Below are 20,985 nucleotides of genomic sequence, written 5' to 3' on the forward strand. Positions count from 1 at the left end.
GGCCCGCGTACCGCAAAAAAAAAAAAAAAAAAAAAAAAAAAAAAAGAAGAGAAACAGAGTTGGATTAGGAATGAGAAACAGGCCTCTTTTAATTAGGTCCCAGGACCTTCCTAGGAATTTCCCAGGTTCGGTCCCACCTGTGGCCTCTGTCCTCACCAAAGGGACCTACAAGACCCTAAGTTCAGTGCCAGAGGGAGGGACAGCAGTAGAACTTGACACCTTCTGGCTTAGTGAACCTATCTCCATGCCATTTCCAAAAGGAAGCTGGAAGCTTAGTTAATATTCAACGCAAGACTTCCAAAGACAATTTGCTGCATTTAAGTATGTTGCTTCAGAAGGCTGTAAGCAGAAGTTGTACTTTGAATTAGAAGCACTCTCCCATCTTCCCTATCTTGCCTATAGATTTCAATCCTACCTACAGGTGACATACAGGAATTCTCCTGTGATCAAGTGTCTTAAACACTTTTAGGAATTGCCCACACACAAGAGGGACACATTATGATCTTCAATAATTCAAATGTCTCTACAATCACTGAAGAAGAGCTATTCAGGTTTTCTGACGTAGGGATAAATTGAAAGTGCTTTTTAGAAAGATACATGGAGGTTCTAACCCTGGTGCCACTGTGCATGTGTGCACACACGTGCTCCTATGCATATGTGCACGTGTGACAGGTAAGTTTTAAAAGAATCACGCATGCACGCATGCACACACAGTACAATTTACAACCAGACTGAAGCTCCTGAACAAGTGTGAACAGACTGTGATGCCATCAGGTTTACAGTCAGTTGACAGCCCCCTTTGAAGACAAGAAAAAGGAAATACACAGATACGACTACAGTGATAATGAGGGCACATTCAGAACAAATGCCTATAAAAGGTTTCCAGTTTGGGCCTATTCCTTTAGATAATACGTTGTGCAGGGGAAAAGCAAAAACTTTTCTGAACTCTAAGAAGAGCCATTGTCCCCTTATTTGAAACAGGTGGCAAACCACTCTCATTTAGACCCGGTTAGACCAGGTGCTGGGCTTCTGATCCAGTGTCCTCCACAAATAACCCCTTGAAGGTGGAAACAAGATCAGATGAGTCCCAGATGTACATGTTTTGAAAATGAAAAGGAGTCACCTAACAGCTTTTTAACTTTTAATTAACGTTCTGTCAGACTGGACGTAAATTGCTACCCTTTTCTGTCCGTTTTTTACTCTTCCTCTCTCTTGGTGGACCCTCCCTACCACAGTTGGTGAGTGGCCAAAAGGGACCATCTCTGCAAACATCTTAAAACAACCCCAGTCATTTATAAGCATTTTAACAGCACATGATCTGTAATGAATGATTAAGTAAAACCTTTTGTGTTAAATTATGATGTTAATAATGATTCTGTCTCCTGTAATTTATTATGAATTCTCAAATGCTTCGGGTTTGATTTTGATAGAATGCAACAACAGAGTTTATGTGATGACTTTATTTTTAGAACCCCTTCTTTGAAGGCACGCATTTCCCCACTACTGCTGCTACTGTAATTATGTACAAAACCAATCACTCATTAGAGTTAGGATACGTTATCTTCTAGACAGATGAGGCTAAATAAGCAACACATTAATAATTCAGAGAGCAGTTCATTATGCATGTGGATGCCTGCTTCCTAACTGAAATAAGAACCTCATCAGCCTCTGCCAACCCTTAAACAATAGTTCTATGTTATTGCAACCACATCCAAGTTTACGCTTGTTAAACTGCTACTTGGATTATTTTATCAAACATTCATTTATTTGTGGTCCTTTACTGCCGAGAACAGATTTTGGAAGCTCCTTTTTTAAGTTAATGATTTGAGCAATGGGTGTTATTAATTCTCAGAATATTATAAACATGATTAATTTTCAGGCAGAGATTTATTATATAAGGATTTCAACTATGTCAACTGAAATGCATCACTGTCAAAACAAGTATCATGGCGAAAATAGAACATGCTCCACACTTCAAGTGCTGGTGTTCAGAACTAAATCAATTTAAATTGTGGCTAAAGCAAAATTATATTCTCCAGTGAAAAGGAGTATTTCGAGCTTTCTTTATTTGGCTTGAAGCATTCTTGTTAGATTGTGATTTAGAAAGGTAGTTTAATAAAACTAGACTTCTACCAATAATATTTTGCCTTCTATTTCTTCCCCCTTGTTTTACTAGAAAAGGCTAACCTCTGAAATTCCCACACATTCCAAATGTGGCCAGTGGGAATTTGGAGAGGACAACACTGTTCTAAGTCAAGGGTCATGAATTCTGATCCTCTCTCTGGCCTCAGGTTCCTTGTTTATAAACCAAGGGAGACCTAAATGACCCCCGGGGTCTCCTAAGGCATTTGACTTTATGGGGCCTCTAGAGTAGGGCTCTGTATCAAGCCTGGCCCAGGCAGTGTCACGTACAGTGGGGTACTGGGGACAGGGAATTTTTCCTGCAAGGGGACATAGGAAGGGCCCATCCCTCTGTTCCACAGCCTTCCATTGAATGGTCTTTTTCTTGCAGAACCTTTTAGAAAGGAGTAATAGTGTTGTGACAGGTCACATGCTAAGTCCTCATCAGCCATCACCTTAGTTATTAGTTAATACTTTCAGCCAGAATCAACTAGAAGTAAGTTCACCTCTTTGTGCCAGGCATTCTACTAAGCGCAGAGGATATAAGGATGAGTAGCAAAGAGCTCCAAGTTTTTCAAAGGACCCAGATAGGCCAGCATATAACTATAATGCATATAATAACATGATAATAACATCCAAAATGTACTGAGCCTTTACTCCTCACCAGGTACTTTAACTAAGTGCTTTACATGAATCTTTATACAACCTAATATAGGGGGCAGGTGCTGTTATTATGCTCATTTTTAGATAAGAAGACTGAGGTTAAGAAATGTTAAGCAACTTGTGGAAGGTCACTCAACAAGCAAGTATGGAAGCCAGAATTAAACCCAGGCCTGTCAGACTTTAAAGCTTGTGTCTGAGCATTGTGCTACCTTGTGTTGGCTGAGAGTCTATGACCCAACCCCAGAGTACAGCTTCAGCTCATTCCTGAAGAAGTCTCTGGCTGAGGCCATGGAAAAAGCTCTTCTTCCAAAGGAGGCTTCATCTCCCTGTGTGATGAGGTTATCTGCAGGCATATTACTATTATCCACTGGCTCCTAATCTGCTCTGAGCTAGGCCAGGACTCAGTGAGCACTGAGTGGGCCAGATGATTGTGGAGGAGTCTTCCGATGCTATAAAATTCTTTAGGTTATGACTTCCTTGGTAAACCTAAATGGATTTTACAGCATCAGAAGAGAGTCAATTACACAAGTCAGCCTTTTAAAAATGATGTTTTCCATTTGTATAATGCTTTATACTTTAAATAGACATGAGCTTATTTGATCCCCAACATAACCCCAAGAAGTAGATAAGACATGGATCATCATACCCATTTTACAGATTAGGAAAGTAAGGCTATTCAAAGGTAAGTGAACTGCCCAAGGTCATAAAGTTAAGTAAGTAGCAAAGTCCAGGTTTTCTGATTCAAGTCCCTTTCTGATGAAAAGATTTACTGGTTGGTTGTTGTTTTGTTTTGTTTTTCAAAAAATTTACCTTATTTGTGAAACTATTTAGTTTAACAAATGCTAATAAGAGCTAACTTGTTTTTGAGTGCTTATTCTGTGCCAGACACTGTTCCAAGGTCTTTACAAACTCATCTAATCCTCGAAACAATACTGTCACCTGTGCTATCAGGCTGGATAAAAGACAACACTAGATCATTGACAGTTTTTTCCTGTAGGAACTGCAGAGTCGGTTAAGTCTTAAAAAAAAAAAAGTAAGTGTATTGTATATGTTCATCTTTATTTGCATTATTATAACACATTTATTAAGCACTTAAGATAAGCCAGCAATTTCACCAAGCACCCAGGATATAGAGACATTTGACAAAGTCCCTGTCCTCGAGGAGTTGAAAAGAAATATAAAATAGATAGCACATACACAAGGAAAAACCACAAGGTCTCATTTAAGTGCCATTTAGGTGACAGTCCCTTAACCTGCTGCTGGAGTTCTTAGGAGAAACAACTGTGGACAGGCGGGGACAGAGGATGCTTTACTAAGAACGTAGAACTTGGTCTGGCCTTAAAGACTAAGGCAGTCACCACAGCAAGGAGAGGGAGACCTCCCCCAGCAGAAAGGACAGCAGCCGAAGAGAGCCCGTGGTCTGTTATGAACCAGTTGGGCTGGGGCAGAGAATCTGGGAAGAAGGAAGTGGGAGAAGTGGTTGGAGCAGTCCACTGAGAAAGTCTGGGAGAGTCTTCCAGCCAAGGCAGGTGTCTGGATTTCACTTTGAAGGCAAAGAGGAGACACTGAAGATTTCTGAGCATTGACCAACCTAAGTTTGAGAAATGCTCAATGTGGTACTAATGCTCAGAATCCCGGGTACCAGTGGGGGCAGGAATAGCCTGGAAAATTACGTTTGGTGTAGGTCTACAATGCTCCAGGCCCTGCAATGTTTTCAAAGAAACAGCAACAACAATAGTAGCTACTGTGTATCAGGTGCTAGGTGCTTATTGAATCATCAAAAGTCAGGGAAGTTAAATGACATATCCAAGATCACACATATAGTAAGTGGCCTAGTCAGGTTTTGAACGTCAGTGATTCTGACTCTGTATAACCTTTCCACTACAGAATTCTGCTTGCATCCCCACCTCCCTAGTAGAAAGAAGAAGCTGCCCTCCAGGCCATAATGGTCTGGACTAGGACAGTGATGGTCATGGAAAAGAAGATGTCGCTTGGAGACATACACCCAATATCCTGGCTTTTCTTTCCGATTCCTTATGAATCACAAGCCCAAGACTGGGAGGAGGGGGAATTGCAGTCTGTCTCTGTGGAGCAAAAGAAACCTCAGGATAGTCTGTCCTTACTTGCTGTCCAGAAATACTGGACGGTGAGCTCTTCTGCCTTGCTTTGGAGCCAAGATACACAGCACTGAGCTGGATCCTGCTACCAGATGCCTGCCTACCTCTCTCCCTCGCTGACTGGGTCCTGATCTTGGGTTTGCTAGTTTATATACTATAGCAGCATAAGACGAGTTTAGAAGACAAAAATAACCATGGAATTATCTTGTGAATTCATGGTAATTACCACGCAATTACATGCTCAGTAACTACAATGGAATTCCAGAGTATTTACAGTTCACTTCTATACACAAAAGTGCAGGCTTCTGGGCCTCCGTTGTGAAGGCAGGAGCATGGCACAGCCTGACATGGCAGGGCAAGCAGGCCTGGTGGTCACGTTCCTCCAGACTGACTACATAGCTGAGCCAGAATTTCACTTAACCAGTTCTTGTTACCCCACCAATAATCCCTGTCAGATCCACCAGAGCTACGTTGTCCTCCAAAAGATGTCCTCTAGGGGCAAGACCTGGGATGACTGTCCTGAGCTGTCATTCTCTAGGGATGGTGTGACTGTCCTCTGTTTTGTGAATCAATCTCTTCTTCTGCCCCAAAGTGCTCAGTGACTGCAAGTCCCCAGAATTACATCCTTTGAAGGGTCTCTTAAGTCAGAGAGAAGTGCAATCCACTTACCCTATTTCATGTATCCATTCTTTTTTTCATTCAAGAAACACTGAATGCTAGCATCATGTCCAACCTGGGGATTCAGAAACCAAACAGTGCCTGCCCTCAGAAAACTCCCAGTCATGTAAGGGAGCCAGACAGGGGAACAACTCATGATAGGTCAGGGTGATAACAAAGTACAGTTGTGAGGCATAGAGGGTCAAATAGATTTTCTTTTGTAAAAATAGAATTCCCAATGGCTCCAAGTGGGACAATACCAATGGAGATGCACAACTCGATGCATTAGCCTGGGGGAGCCTAACATTTTTGTAGATGTGGATCCTGATTATGTGTGGGAAGAATGGGCTTAATTACTGCTATTGATAACACAACCATCAGATACACTACTTTACGTAAATGTGGAAGGAAAAGACACAATATGTGGGGGACATATGTCACAAAAGGTGAACATGAAATCTGAGTGTGTGTGTGTGTGTGTGTGTGTGTGTGTGTGTGTGTGTGTGTGTGTGTGAGATGCAGGTGGGGAAATGATGTTCATTCTCCGCTGGGCACTCACTCAGTTGGCCCCAGCTTCCTTGCATTAGCTCAGAGACAGAGAGAGAGCCTGGGGTTTCACAAAAGACAGTGTGTCAGGTCATTAGGATCCTTGCAGCCAGCTGTGAACCAGCAGCACCTCCTTATCCTTCTCCTATTTCAAGTCACTGCATGCGATCAGGCACCTGGTTGCCCAGCACCTGAGGGTCTCCAAAGTTCAAAATCTGGTCCAGGCATCGCCATTTTCTATGCCCTAAGGTTGGCCATGGCTCTATGTGCAGTTCTCCAAATTTCCATTTACCCAAGGACAAACAGAGATAATTGTCAAAGGCAAATATCATATTTCACAAAGGACATGCTACAAAACTATCGGGATTCAATACTTTCTTTTGCACTTATTAAATTTTAAATATTTTAGGAGATATTATAGTTGAAATACTTTGGACCTACCGTAACCAGTCTCTTTGGGATAGCTCTCATTGATAGGCAAGCAAGATATAGAATAGCAATTTCCCAAACAAAGAAAGCAGTTGGAATTAAAATTCTAACACTGGTCCCTTCAAGGAGGTGGAGTGCACTTAGTGATTTGCTGCCGAAGAGTGAAAAGGGGGAGGGTATCTTTACAGCAAGAAACCTGATGAAAACTACCTTAGCCAGGTGACCAAGGTCGGCATCAACAGTGATAAATCATGTTGATATATGTATCCTTGATATGAGGTGATGAAAGTGGCAGTTTACCTATGTAGTCCTTCTCTCCAAAACCAACAACCCCATCTAATCATGAGAAAAACATCAGACAAACCCAAACTGAGGGACATTCTACAAAATACTTGATCAGTACTCCTCAAAACTGTCAGGCGAGACTGAGAAACTGTCACAGCCCAGAAGAACCTAAGGAGACATGACAACTAAATATAATGTGCTGTCCTGGAGGGGATCCTGGAACAGAAAATGGAAATTAGGGAAAAACTAATGAAATCCAAATAAAGTATGGACTTAGTAATGTGGCAATTTGGTTCCTTAGCTGTGACAAAGGTACCACATCAATGTATGATGTTAACAGTAGGGGAACTGGGTGTGGGCTATACAGGAACTCTCTGTATTATCTTTGCAACCTTTCCCTTAATCCACAATTATTCTAAAATTAAAAGTTTATTTAAATATTTAGTGAAGAGTCTGATATTCAGTTGTGATATTTTTCCAGTCACTGGCAACCAGTCGCTATGCGGTGATGAGCACCCAGCTGAGGCACGACAATCTCTCTCTGATTTTCCACTATGTTTTTCTCCAGATGTGTAAGGCCCATGGCATCGGCTATGATATTGAGGTATGAAGGGTGAGAGTTGGCCAAGGCTGGACCAAATACAGGCCTGTGGGTGATCTAGGCAGCTAATAATTTGATGCACCTTCAAACACATATTCTTTAAACATTGGTTTGACATGTGTTTAGAGGAAGGTTGAGTGCTGCTTGGGGAAGGGCAGGGGGTGGCACCTGGTCCTGGGAAGTTGATTTCTGACCCCAAACTTGTACACCCAACTTAGTAAAGCAAAAACTCTGTAGCTCACCAGACTTAGGAGTAATTTGGGGACCATCTCTTCATCTTGAAGCATGTCCTGAGCTTTCTGACCCCACCCAAAGCTGCTTACTAATACATATCCTCTTAGTCTGTTTGGGCTGCCATAACAAAGCACCATATACAAGATGGCTTAAACAACAGAAATGTATTTCTCACAGTTCTGGGGGCTGGGTAATCCAAGGTGAAGCTGCCGATCAATTCAGTTCCCGGTGAGGACTGTTCCTGACTTGCACAATAACTGCCTTTTTGCTGTGTCCTAACATGGCGGGAAAAGAGCAACCTCTGATGTCTCTGTAACCTCTTCTAGAAGGATACAAGTTCTAACTGAACAGGGCTCCACCCTTATGACCTCATTAACCATAGCCATTCCCTTAAAGTCCCTGTTTCCAATACATTCACATGGAGGATTAGGGCTTAAACATATGAATTGCGGGGGCGGGGGCAGGTGATACACAATTCAATCCATAGCATCCTTCTACGTACATATCATAGTTTCTTTCTAGGAGGAGTTCTGATTTTAAAAAGAACAAAAACAGTTTCCCCCATTTTTGGTCTATTTCCAGTGACATTGATGGCTGCTACCCAGCTTCTTCATCCTTAGTGTAGCTGGATGGGGGCAAAGTGGGATGTAATATCTCCTACTTAAACTAGAACCTCCATTTTGTGCCTAGAGATTCATACTACTCTGAGAAATAGTTTCATGATTTTGCACTTTGATTCAGATCTTCAAATCTGAAATTCTTAGAGGGCTATTCTAAAACCTGAGTGACCCTATGTGCTCTTGTGGAACACCCTTCCCACATCACATCAAACATATTAAAATATATTCACCTCTCACATTAAATATAATTTATAGATAATGACAAAGAATTGAGCAATAACCAATTGATCAAATGTTTTGATTTGCAGATACTCAGTTCCATATTTATTAATTTTTGTTTTTCATACTTGAAAACAAATAGAATTTTTCAGGGTTCAAATATTGTTATAGGCCCTTGAAAAGCATATGGACCTTAGGCACAGGGCCAACAGTGAATAGGATGACCTGGCTGACACTTGGCAATCCCCACCACACTGTAGGGCACTGTCAGCGAGCATAACGCCTTTTGATTAGACTGATTCATGCTGACTGCAAACACATAAAATGAAGCTCATATTCCCTTGCAAATTACATTAAAATTGATAAAATATAGAAAGAATGAAAAGGACAGATTGAACTGATTTACCTGAAAGTAATTATTACATCTGCTCAACACAATCTCTTTGGAATTAAATACAGTTGATCCTTGAACAATGCCAGAGTTAGGGGCACTGACCCTCCACAAAATCGAAAATTCAAGTGTAACGCTAAGGTTGGCCCTCTGTATCCACAGTTCGGCATCCAAGGATTCAACTAACAACGGATGTGTAGTAGTGTAGTATTTACTGTTGAAAAAAATTTGCATATAAGTAGACCCATGCAATTCAAACCCATGTTGTTCAAGGGTCAACTGTAGTTTTTAGCCCTAAATTAATTAGACTTACATATGCCAGAAGGTGTCTAAATCTAACTCTAGCTTTATCTGAATCAACTTATTTTATTTTCTTCTAAAATATCAAAGCAGAACAAGCTCTGTGAGTGGGCATATTTGGCAGGGAAAGTCTCCTGCTGAAAAGAAAACGGGCTCTATAACTTTCTATTGCCCGAGATTATTATTAGAGATTTATTTCTTTGGCTGAAGGCTTTGTACTTGATTGAAGTTCTAGTACTCCTGGGAAAAGTAAAGCACCAAACTTTACAAGTGATTTACACCTTTGTGGCTCTGAGTTGATCAGATTCATTTCTAAGAACAAATTTTAGTACAGGAAACAGGCTACTAAGGCCCAGGGGAAACAGTGGATGGTGCAGAGGAAGGGGTTCCACTGAGGGTGAGAAGTATGAAGAAAGGGCAGAGGGGCACAGAAGAACTGACAGGCATATTTCGTAGACTCTGCCTCCAGGTCAACTGTGCTAAACAATGTATAAAGGATGAAAGATGAACCGGAAGAGAAAGAGAAATATAGATTGGGGGTGATGGAGTGATGGAACAATATGAAGAAGAAAAAGATAACAGAAGAAAATAGAGCAGATAAAAATCCAGAGACTGGAACAATCTATAAAAATAAGGTAGGAGGGCATAAATAGAAAGAAAAAGAGCAAATAATAAACAAAAGTACAAGAAGAGAGGAGAAATGGAAGCATAAAAATCTGAGGTAAGAAGAAGGAGACATGTGACTAGTTGGAAAATTTGGAAATTCTCTAACAATGTCCTTGCTCTATTTTTCCTAAGATGGATTCTCATCTTTTCAGACACTGGGGTCCCTCCCTTGTCAGAACTCTCCACTTGCTGTCTCCGTTGCCTTTTCTTGGAGAGGCATTTACCAAGCACGTACTATATGCTGGCACTGAGCTAAGCACTATTACTTTATTATCTCTTTCATCTTCATATCTCTCCTGTAAGAAGTTGTTATTTCTATCATATCGCAGTGAGAAATTTATGTTTAAAGAGATTAAGCACTTTCCGCAGGTCACACAGCCAGGCATTTTATGAAATGCCTTAATCCATAATTGTCTGTAAAGTCAAATATGATTCTTTTTCTCACACCAGGGTATTCCCTATGCACCTTTTTCCCCCTAAGGACTGCTTTCCACTAACTATGTATGTTTCTAAAATATTATTACCAATCCAGTCCAAGAATTCTGGGATCCATTTCAAATAAAATATTCCACCTAGGTAATTCTTGTGTATTCTTCTGCTGAAGAAGCGCAAACTTCTCCATAACCCCCATGACTATCTCCACCTTACAAAAGAAAAAAAAGTTATGTCTGACAATTAACTTCCCTAAAATTTTATTGCCTCTTTGGGTTATTCTGAGTCTAAAAAGATCACTTACCCTAACTCCAGTGTTACCTATGCCACTTGCTTCCACTCTTGGTCAAATTTAACGTGGGTGGCTCTTTCCAGATAAAGAAGCAACATTAACAATACATCAGTGTCATTGCTACCAAAAGAAGAATCCTCAAAGTCCTTATCCTCAACATTATGTTTTTCTTCCCATTATCATCATAGAATTTCACATGACATTTCTTGTCCAAAATCTTAGGGGTAAAAGAGGGAAATGAGATCACCCTTTGAGTTTATTTTTCCTTGCTGAATGTTGGAAGGATGCATTGCTGAGTTTGTAACCAACTCGGTGGGTCTCATTGCTGGTATTTCTGTAATGCTACAAAATACCCCCACTGATTTCCTAATGAAATGAACTTGTAATGAAAGCCATATGGAGAAAAGTGTCATGTTTACTGCCTGCGACAGTGTGGCAGGGCTGGTCTCCTACATACATAGGCAGTGTGCCATGATCCCAAATAGCTCCACAACCACCAGCAATCACTTCCTCGGGCCAAGGGATTGCCGTGGTGGCAACCATTAAGGCGGTTCAAAATGTTCTAATTCTCCTCCTTCCAGGCACATAACAGAATTGTACTTCCTCCACCCTCTCCCTGAAGTCAGGCGTGGCCATGTAACTTGTTTTGGCCAGTGGAATATGAACAGAAGTGATATATGTCTTTTTTTATGCCTTTAAGAGCCACTCCATGAGTCTCCATAGCCTTTTTCCTGCCTTGGAAATCCTGGAAGAACACTGAGATGGAGCCTCCTTCAGCCCTGAGTGTACCTACAGGGACCAGAGATCCATGCCGACCCATGTGGGAAATGGAGTATGAGCAAGAACCAACTTTTTTGTTACACAAACTAAGAATTGTTTGGTTTTTTTTGCGGTACGCGGGCCTCTCACTGTTGTGGCCTCTCCCGTTGCAGAGCACAGGCTCCGGACGCACAGGCTCAGCGGCCATGGCTCACGGGCCCAGCCGCTCCGCGGCATGTGGGATCTCACAGGCTCTGGACGCACAGGCTCAGTGGCCATGGCTCACGGGCCCAGCCGCTCCGCGGCATGTGGGATCTTCCCGGACCGGGGCACGAACCCGTGTCCCCTGCATCGGCAGGCGGACCCTCAACCACTGCGCCACCAGGGAAGCCCTGTTTGTTTTTTTTAATGACTGCAGCATAACCTGATTGATTCAGAAATTAGTGTCAAGAGAAGGATGCTCCCCCAAAAGAAAACAAATATTATCACTTCAACATGTAATCAGTATAAAAATTAATAAGATACTTTACATTTATGTACTAAGTCTTTAAAAGCTATAGCACAACTCAATTTCGATTACTAACATTTCAAGCTCTCAGTAGCCCCATGTAGCTAGTTCCTACCACATTGGACAGCTCAGTAAAGGATGCAAGACATGATCAACTAGTCAATAGCTCTCAGCCCTGGCAGCCCATTAGAACGGCATGAGTGAGGAGATTTTAAAAGTATAGATGCTCAGGCAGGGCTGGGATTAGTGTGAGGCAAGTGAGGCACTTACCCAAAGCACCTCAGTAATAAAGATAAATAATATTGTTATTCAATATGTTAAAAATCAAAATTAATGCAAGAAATCCATGATGAACAAAATATCAATATTTTAAATAAACATACAGTGATGTTTTTCCTTTGCCTTAGGCTCCAATATGGCTTAGCCTGGTACTGTACCCAGGACCCACTCCAGACAAATTAAATCAGTATTTCTGGAGGTAGGGCCCAGGCATTAAATTTTTAAAGCACTCAGTTGATTCTGATATGCAGCCAGCATTGACCACAGTTCTAGTCCAATGTCTGTCCTAATGCCCAGATTTCCTGATAAAATGGGGAGTCAACGGGCAGTTGTAATTCTGGCATGTGGTATCTTTTACCAAATCCCCCAAATGTAGTTTTCTTTTCTGTACTTCCAGTGATGAGGAGTTCACAGCTTCACCATTTCCACTATTGGACAACTCCAGTGTTAACTTTTATTTATTTGGAGAAGAACTGTTAAAAGATAGTTTTCAAAAAAGGATAAAATCATGCCTCTCATACAGATATAAAACTAAACACATGATAAAGATTTATTTAAGAGAGAAGAATTAAGCAGATGTTATAACCAGGACAAAAAAGAATCCAAAAAAACAGACAACTTTATAGATCATCACTACTGAAATGAATATGCAAATGGAGGCAAAACTGGTTTCTCCACAAGGAGAGCAGGAGAGAAAAATCAGTTGAACCTCTACCAACTGGACAGAATTTGCTTGTCTCTCAGTCACCTACAACTTACAGGGTTGTAAAATATCTCCCATAGAGTCAAGGTGTGATATAGACAGCACGAAGTTTTCCTTTGAAGTACAAATTATTTTCCACACAACAATCTGCTTCCCTATATTTTTTTATCCATTGCTCTTAGAACAGTGGTTTTCAAATTTTGATGTGTGTGAGAATCACCCAGGAAGTGAGCTAAAAGGAAGATTTCCAAAGAAAACAAAAGCAAAAACAAATGAATGGGACTTAATTAAACTTAAAAGCTTTTACACAGCAAAGGAAACCACTGACAAAACAAAAAGACCACCTACTGAGTGGGAGAAAATATTTGCAAATGATATGACCAATAATGGGTTAATATCCAAAATATATAAACAGCTCATACAATTCATCATCAAAAAAAAAGAAACCTGATTAAAAATTGGGCAGAAGACCCGAACAGACATTTTTCCAAAGAAGACATATAGATGGCCAACAAGCTCATGACAAGATGTTCAACATCATTAGTCATCAGAGAAATGCAAATCAAAACAACAATGAGCTATTACCTCATACCTATCAGAATGTCTATCATCAAAAAGAGCACAAATAACAAATGTTGGTGAGGATGTGGAGAAAAGAGAACCCTCGTACACTGCTGGTAGGAATATAAATTGGTGCAGCCACTGTGGAAAACAGTATGGAGGTTTCTCAAAAAACTAAAAATAGAACTACCATATGATCCAGCAACCCCACTCCTGGGTATATATCCAAAGAAAACAAAAACACTAATTCAAAAAGATACATGCACTCCAATGTTCATAGCAGCATTATTTATAATTGCCAAGATATGGAAGCAACCTAAGTGTTCATCAACAGGTGAATGGATAAAGAAGATGTGGTATGTATGTATAATGGAATATAACTCAGCCATAAAAAAGAATGAAATTTTGCCATTTGCAACAACATGGATGCACGTAGAGGTATTATGCTTAGTGAAGTAAGTCAGACAGAGAAAGACAAATACTGTTTGTTATTACTTATATGTGGAATCTAAAAAATACAACAGACTAGTTAATACAAGAAGAAAGAAACAGACTCACAGATACAGAGAACAAACTAGTGGTTACCAGGGGGAAGAGGGAAGGCAGGAGGGACAAGACAGGAGTAGGGGATTAAGAAGTACAAACTACTATATATAAAATAAATAAGCTACAAGGATGTATTGTACAGTATAGGGAATATAGCCAATATTTTATAATAACTATAAATGGAGTATAACCTTTAAAAATTGTGAATCACTATGTTGTACACCTGAAACATATTGTACATCAACTATATATCAACAAAAAGATGCAGTGTATTATATACAGAATGGAATATTACTCAGCCATGAGAAAGAAGGAAATCCTGCCATTTGTGACAACATAGATGGAACTTGACTGCATTATGCTAAGTGAGATAAGCCAGACAAGACAAAAATTGTACAATATCACTTATATGTGGAATCTAAAAAAGTCAAACTCATAGAAACAGAGAGTAGAATGGTGGTTACCAGGGCCCGGGGTGGGCGGGGGATTGGGAAGACGTTGGTCAAAGGGTACAAACTTGCAGCTAGAAGATGAATAGTTTCTGGGGATCTAATGAACAGCATAATGACTATAGTCAACAATATTACATTATATACTTCAAAATTAATATGAGACTAGATCTTAAATGTTCTCACCACAAAAATAAAATGATAAGTATGTGATGAGATAGAGGTCTTAGCCAAAGCTACAGTGGTAATCATATTGCAATAAATAAATATATAAAATAACATGTAAACCTTAAACTTATACAATGTTATAAATAAATTATAATCTCAATTTTACAAAAAACACTGTCCTAGAACATATCTATTCCATATTCTGGAGACATCCTTTCCAAATGTGCTTCTCACAGTATTTGCAATTAGCTCTAGATTTCAGTTCAAATCAGCCTTATTGGTCTTAGTGTAGTATGTTTTCTTTACTTTGTTTCCAACATAATATGCTATTTCTTTTCTTCCCATTCAAATTTTATAGGACAGACAAGGAACTATCTTTCTATTATATGAACACCTGAAGAGAGACAAGTTGGGAATGTTGTGAGTATGAAGTGTGTCTATGAGATGTAATAAGCTAAGAAAATAGACTATAACAACCAACAAGAATGATGCTTCTCATGCATTTTAATCAGCATGCTGATTTATTGGTAGTCTATCTTGTTTTATTTAGATCTTTCAGTATTTCATAAATTGACTTTAGATGTGTCAGCAGGAGTTCATAAGTATAATTGATTAATTATCCAAAATTGATGGGTAAGGGGCTAGTTTTAACAACATATTACACTCAAACACGTACACCTACAAGGCACAGCAAATCTGACTGATGAGGAACCAGCTCAGATGTCCTGATTGCAGAAGGGCAGTTTTCATTCTGGCATGCTTAGAAAAATGCTCTGGTGACTTGGCAAGATGCTCCCCAAAATGGCAGGGTCTGTCGTCCCTCTTCAGATCCAGTTCTGGCCCTGATGCAGTCTCCTCAAGATACGTTTATGCTGAGAAGAGTCCTATTGCACCACTCAGGAGGCTTCTCTATGCTTCCCTGTTTCCTGCAGATTTCTCTCCAGGTTATTCTGGAGAACAAGCAAAGTTGTCTCTTCAACTAGGACTCAGAACTTTAGAGCCACAACCTTGAATTGTGTCTTATTCATATCTTGGAATATAACCAAATAAAGGTTATTTGGTACCTTTAAGTCATCCTGACTTATTGGGAAACTGTTTCTTTTTCTTCCTTTTAATATCTACAGAATATTGAAGAAGAAAAGATGAGCAACTATAAACTTTTCTTCGTGTTGCTTTATTTTCTCTGGAGGATCAAGGAGAGGCTTTTCATGAGTTGGTTGGGCTTTGTTTGGCTTTATTGCAGTCAGGTCACATCAGGTGAGGGCTCCAAGAGGGGATGACCCTACAGACCAGAATTTTGTGGTTTGGCTTTACTGGGATAACTTCATACTGACTCCATTTGTACTGGCATATTTCTGGAAATAGTGACATTTGAGTAGAAATTTCAAGGGAAAAATGAAGGAAATTTTAGAAATGAATTATTAATCGGGAACGGGACTTAGAGTCCATCTAGTTTCTTGATTCCCAGCCTGGGAACCATGGACCTGAGGAGGCTGAGGAGGGGTGGCACGAGGGGCTTGAATCCATGTGTGGACCCAGCATCACACACACACACACACACACACACACACACACACACACACACACACAATTTTTTTAAAGTATGGGTCTCAATCTTTAGAATATGTAAGAATCACCTTGGGGGACTTGGTGAAACATACTTGGTAAAACTGCACAATCAAAGATTCTGATTTTGTTGATCTGGATGGGCCCCAGGAATTTGTTTGGAGAAGCACCCAGGGTCTAATACATACTGACCCTGTGGCAATAAAATACAAATCACTGTTAAAAATTAATGACTCTGAAGTTGCCTTTGGCTATTGTTTTTTCTATTAAAAGAAGAGATACTAATGTTCAGTAGCTATAAGGGGTAGGGGTAGGTAGTCCTTGGATTTTGGGAATCTAACTCAAAAAGTTTGGCAGTACTTATCTAGTCCAATTCCTTCATTTCAGAGAAAAAGGAATGAAGACCCAGAGAGCTTAAGTAACTTCCCCAAAGTCACATAGTCAGTGGCAGGACATAGAGCTCTGATCTTCTGTCTTGGAGCCTGGGAAGCTATCTACTCCCACCCTGACCCAAGGGAAAGCCCAATCAGACTGGAAGGAAGCCATTCCACAAGTGTCTAAGCCTTAGACTCTAAGGTGACTTATTTTACAGTTAACAACTGGGAAAAGAAGTAATCCCTAAGTTCTTTGCAGCTGCCTTAAGAGGCAGCTTGCTCTTTAGGTTCACCCCCTCGGGATAGAATGACTTTAAAAAACTAATCCATTCATTTAATCTGTTTTTAACTTTGATTTTTAAAAAGTTTGAAAAATAGCTAGAAAAATACCCTGGAGTTTTGTTTCCAAGTTAAAACTTAACAATGATCTAGTTGTTTGGGAATGTTCACTGACCATAGTTTAATTCTACAGGATGGTTTGCAAGTTGTCTCTGAAATCTTCTTTAAATGTATGTTCAGCTTTATAAACACCTCTGTTCATGAATGGGGCACATTCTCCTCTGCACATAAATGGGGTGCATTCATAAGTAGCAGGAATCACTTGTATACATGAAATAGAAAACAATCTCTAGATGAAAGTCACCAGAATACTGAGGTGCAAATGTCTCTGTAGGCAAGTAAATTGTTAGGCATGAATTTTACTCAGCAACAATTCTCTTAAACTAACAGTTTTTAAAATGAGCTAATACTAGTGTCCTAGCTCAGTGGTAGCCTTTTGCTAGGAATGACTGAACCCATTCCTACATTCTGCTAAGTTGATTAATAAAAAATATTTATTACACAAATCCTTTTTGTTGACAAGTTAAAATGGAGCCTCATCTTTCATATCTCCCTGAAGATTGCCACCTTGTGAGATTGAAAAGACTCATTAAATTCCATCACCAGACAGACACAAATGAGAGGGTGATTGTTTTTAAGCATGTGAGGGGAATCGTTGGTAAACTCATTTGTTTGGCTATCATTAACAGAACAATTGGTGAGGATCTCCAGGGGGTCCTCATGACCTTTGCTCGCAATCTCTTCATCATCCATCAAGAAATATCAGCACCTAATATGCAAGGCGAGACCAATTTTAAGGTGAGGTGTTAATTAACTAACGATCCTGGTTAATTTCTATACAAGGGCTGAAAATACCTCATGCTGCATTGTAAACAAGTGCTAAACCATTTTTTTTCATTGTAAGCAGTACATATTTTACAACATGCAGGGTCAATATTGTAAGGTTCCCACTGAACCCATTAGTTAAATTTAATAGTTTGAAACTTTTTCTTTGAAATATAGTAGACTTGTTTTAACTTACTGCAATCTCCAAACGTAAGCTTACAAGACAACAAGGCTTTTTGATGTTGAAGGTGAAGTGTCACAATGGAGCCGAAACAGAGACTGTCACAACCAAAAATCCTGAATATAATCTACCTATATTTCAGATAATACAATGTCTGGCTAAGGATTCCTGGGAAGCGCAAATTTCTAGAGCCAGAGAAGTTCTGAGACGCCAGGAAGGACAATGTGTGTGGAAAGAAGAGGAAAACCTCACCACATTCGTAAGCCACCTGCTCCACCCCATTTCGCCAAAGTGGGACAGGTGTTTTTCATCGCTAACCTTCTGAAGCTTCCAAACGTCCCTTAAAGATGTTGGTTCAGGAAATCCAGTCATGTGTAATTGACCAGAAGTCTCCAAACTCTAGAAAACAGGAGCGAGATCTACACCGAAAGTTTTAAAAAATACCAGCTGAACAGAGATGAACACTTGGAATTGTTCACCAGAGTCTGCATCTGGTTCCCAGTCTGAGCCTTCATCGTGTCTGAATGGGTCAAGTAAGTCAAGGGACTCATCAGAAACCACATGCGGGGACTTTCCTGGCGGTCCACTGGTTATGACCCCAGGCTTCCACTGCAGGCGGCGAGGGTTTGATCCCTGATCGGGGCTTGATCCCTAGTTGGGGATCTATCCCGAGTGGCCAAAAAGAAAAAAAAAAAAGGAAAGAAGCAGGGAAGGAAGGAAGAAAGGAAGAAAGCAAGCAAGCAAGAAAGAAAACCATATGTGATTTTTCTCTTAAATGGAAAGCCCAGCAAAAGCTTGATAAAAATAAAAATTTTGATACTTTTTTTCCTTGAGCTAGGGCCTGGTCCCTCTAGTAACAGTAATGATAATAATGCTTTGCTCTTCAGTGTGATTTTATGTGTTGCATCAACTTTCACTGGTCCTAAAGGATCTATGCTCATCAGTTATATTCTAAGTTCCTGCCAGCTAGCATCATTTCATCTGTTACTGTGATGTGCAAAATTCTGAGCCTATATGCACGTGATCAGTTATCTGTCCAAATACAGCTAATAGTCAGAATCAGATGGTGCTGTGGACTGAACTGAATTGTGTCCTCCCAAAAGTTCACGTGTTTAACCCTTCATCTCCAATGTGATGATATATGAAGATGGGGACACTGGGAAGTTATTATGTCTAAATGAGGTCATAATGGTGGAATCCTCATGATGGGATTAATGCCCTCAAAAGAGACCAGAGAGCTTGCGCTCCTTCTCTCTGTCTCTGTCTCTCTCTCTGTCTGTTTCTCTCTCTCTCTCTGTCCCCCTCTCTCTGTCTCTCTCTCCCAACCATATGAGGGTACAGCAAAAAGATGGCTGTACACAAGCCAGGAAGACAGCTCTCACCAGGAACTGAATCAGCTAGCCTTGACCTCGAACTTCCCAGCCTCCAGAAATGTGAGATATAATTTTTTGTTGTTTAAGCCACTCTGTCTACGATATTTTGTTATAGCAGCCTGGGCAGACTAAAGCAGATGGTTTATCCCCCAAACCATGCATACTTAGTAGACTCTGAGCTTGGACTTGAGGTTGGCAGAGCCAACTACTGTTGACAAAATAAAGGCTATTTCTCTGCCCTTTGTCTGACTTTAAAAATCATCAAAAGTCAGATGTTCTTAAGTAGCTTTTAAATATCTCATGGTTTCTAGCCTTCTCATGTCATATAAATAAAATTGCTATCTTGACATTTTTTACTCTTGTTAGAAGGTCTAAAGGTAAAAACTTTAAATCTCAACAAAATAGGAATAATTTTTTTAAAAACGTGAAAAGTGGACTAGATTCATTTTGGGTAGTATTTTCTGTCTACTCTCCTAATGACAGTCGAATAAGAATTTTCAGTTTGTAAACAAGGATTTACCAGCAAAGTAAAGGCCAAATAAAAATGGAAGGTGATGCAGAAAAAGCATTTAACAAAATCTAACACCCTTTCTTGATAAAAACACTCAAACTAGAAATAAAGGTATAAATAAATAACTTTATTTATAAATAAATAACTTCCTCAACCTGATAAGGGCATCTAGGAAAAACCCACAGCTAACATCATAGTTAATGGTGCAAGACTGAAAACTTTCCCCGTAAGATCAGGAGCAAGACAAGGATGTTTGCTCTCACCAATTCTATTCATCATTGTACTGGAGGTTCTAGCTAGGGCAGTTAGGCAAGAAAAAGAAATAAAAGGCGCCCAGACTGGAAAGAAATAAAATTATCTCTTTTCACAGATGACATGATCTTATATATAGAAATCCTAAAGAACCCAGAAACAATCTATTAGAGCTAATAAACAAATTCAGCAAGGTTGTAAGAACCAACATCAATATACAAAAATCAATTGTATCTCTATACATTAGCAATGAACAATCCAAAAATAATTTTAAATCCATTTTTTTAATCAAAAAAATAAAATACTTAGAAATAAGTTTAGCAGAAGAAGTACAAGACCTGTCCACTGAAAACTACAAAACAGCATAAAAAAAAGGAGACCTAAATAAGTGGAAAGACATTCTATGGTTTATGGAATAGAAGACTTAGCATTGCTAAAATGATAGCTCGCTCCAAATTGATCCACAGATTCATTGCAATTCCTATCAAAATCCCAGCTGGCTTTATTACAGAAATTGACAAGATAATCCTAGAATTCATGTGGAAATGCAAGAGATCCAGAATAGTCAAAATAATTTTGAAAAAGAAGAATAAAGTTAGAGGGCCTCTCAATTTTAAAAACTTACTACAAAGCTACAGTAATCAAGACTATATGGGGACTTCCCTGGTAGTGCAGTGGTTAAGAATCCGCCTGCCAATGCAGGGGACACAGGTTCAATCCCTGGTCCGGGAAGATCCCACATGCTGCGGAGCAACTAAGCCCATGCGCCACAACCACTGAGCCTGTGCTCTAGAGCCTGCGAGCCACAACTATTGAGCCCGTGTGCTACAACTGCTGAAGCCCACGTGCCTAGAGCCCATGCTCCGCAACAAAAGAAGCCCCCACTCACCGCAACTACAGAAAAGCCCATGCGTAGCAACGAAGACCCAACGTAGCCAAAAAAAAAAAAATTAATTAAAAAAAAAGACTGTGTGGTACTGTCATAAGAATAGATATATAGATTATATAGATCAATGGA

The 20,985-nt window shown here is 39.9% G+C and overlaps 1 protein-coding gene and 1 long non-coding RNA gene across 2 annotated transcripts in view; one reads left to right on the forward strand and one right to left on the reverse strand.

The window, feature by feature from the left end:
• The window catches only part of IQCH (IQ motif containing H), a 211,878-nt gene that overhangs the window by 180,578 nt on the left and 10,315 nt on the right, over positions 1–20,985 (forward strand). Inside the window, exons 18-20 of the mRNA XM_024128842.3 lie at positions 7,300–7,422; positions 14,905–14,966; positions 17,515–17,623. Of these exons, the coding sequence (XP_023984610.1) occupies positions 7,300–7,422; positions 14,905–14,966; positions 17,515–17,623 (294 nt within the window). The remainder of the gene's footprint in view (positions 1–7,299; positions 7,423–14,904; positions 14,967–17,514; positions 17,624–20,985) is intronic.
• LOC114487042 (uncharacterized) overlaps positions 1–20,985 on the reverse strand; it is a 173,424-nt gene that overhangs the window by 117,820 nt on the left and 34,619 nt on the right. The window lies entirely within an intron of this gene.

This window comes from Physeter macrocephalus, chromosome 11 (genome assembly GCF_002837175.3).
Source record: "Physeter macrocephalus isolate SW-GA chromosome 11, ASM283717v5, whole genome shotgun sequence".
Lineage (NCBI taxonomy): Eukaryota > Metazoa > Chordata > Mammalia > Artiodactyla > Physeteridae > Physeter > Physeter macrocephalus.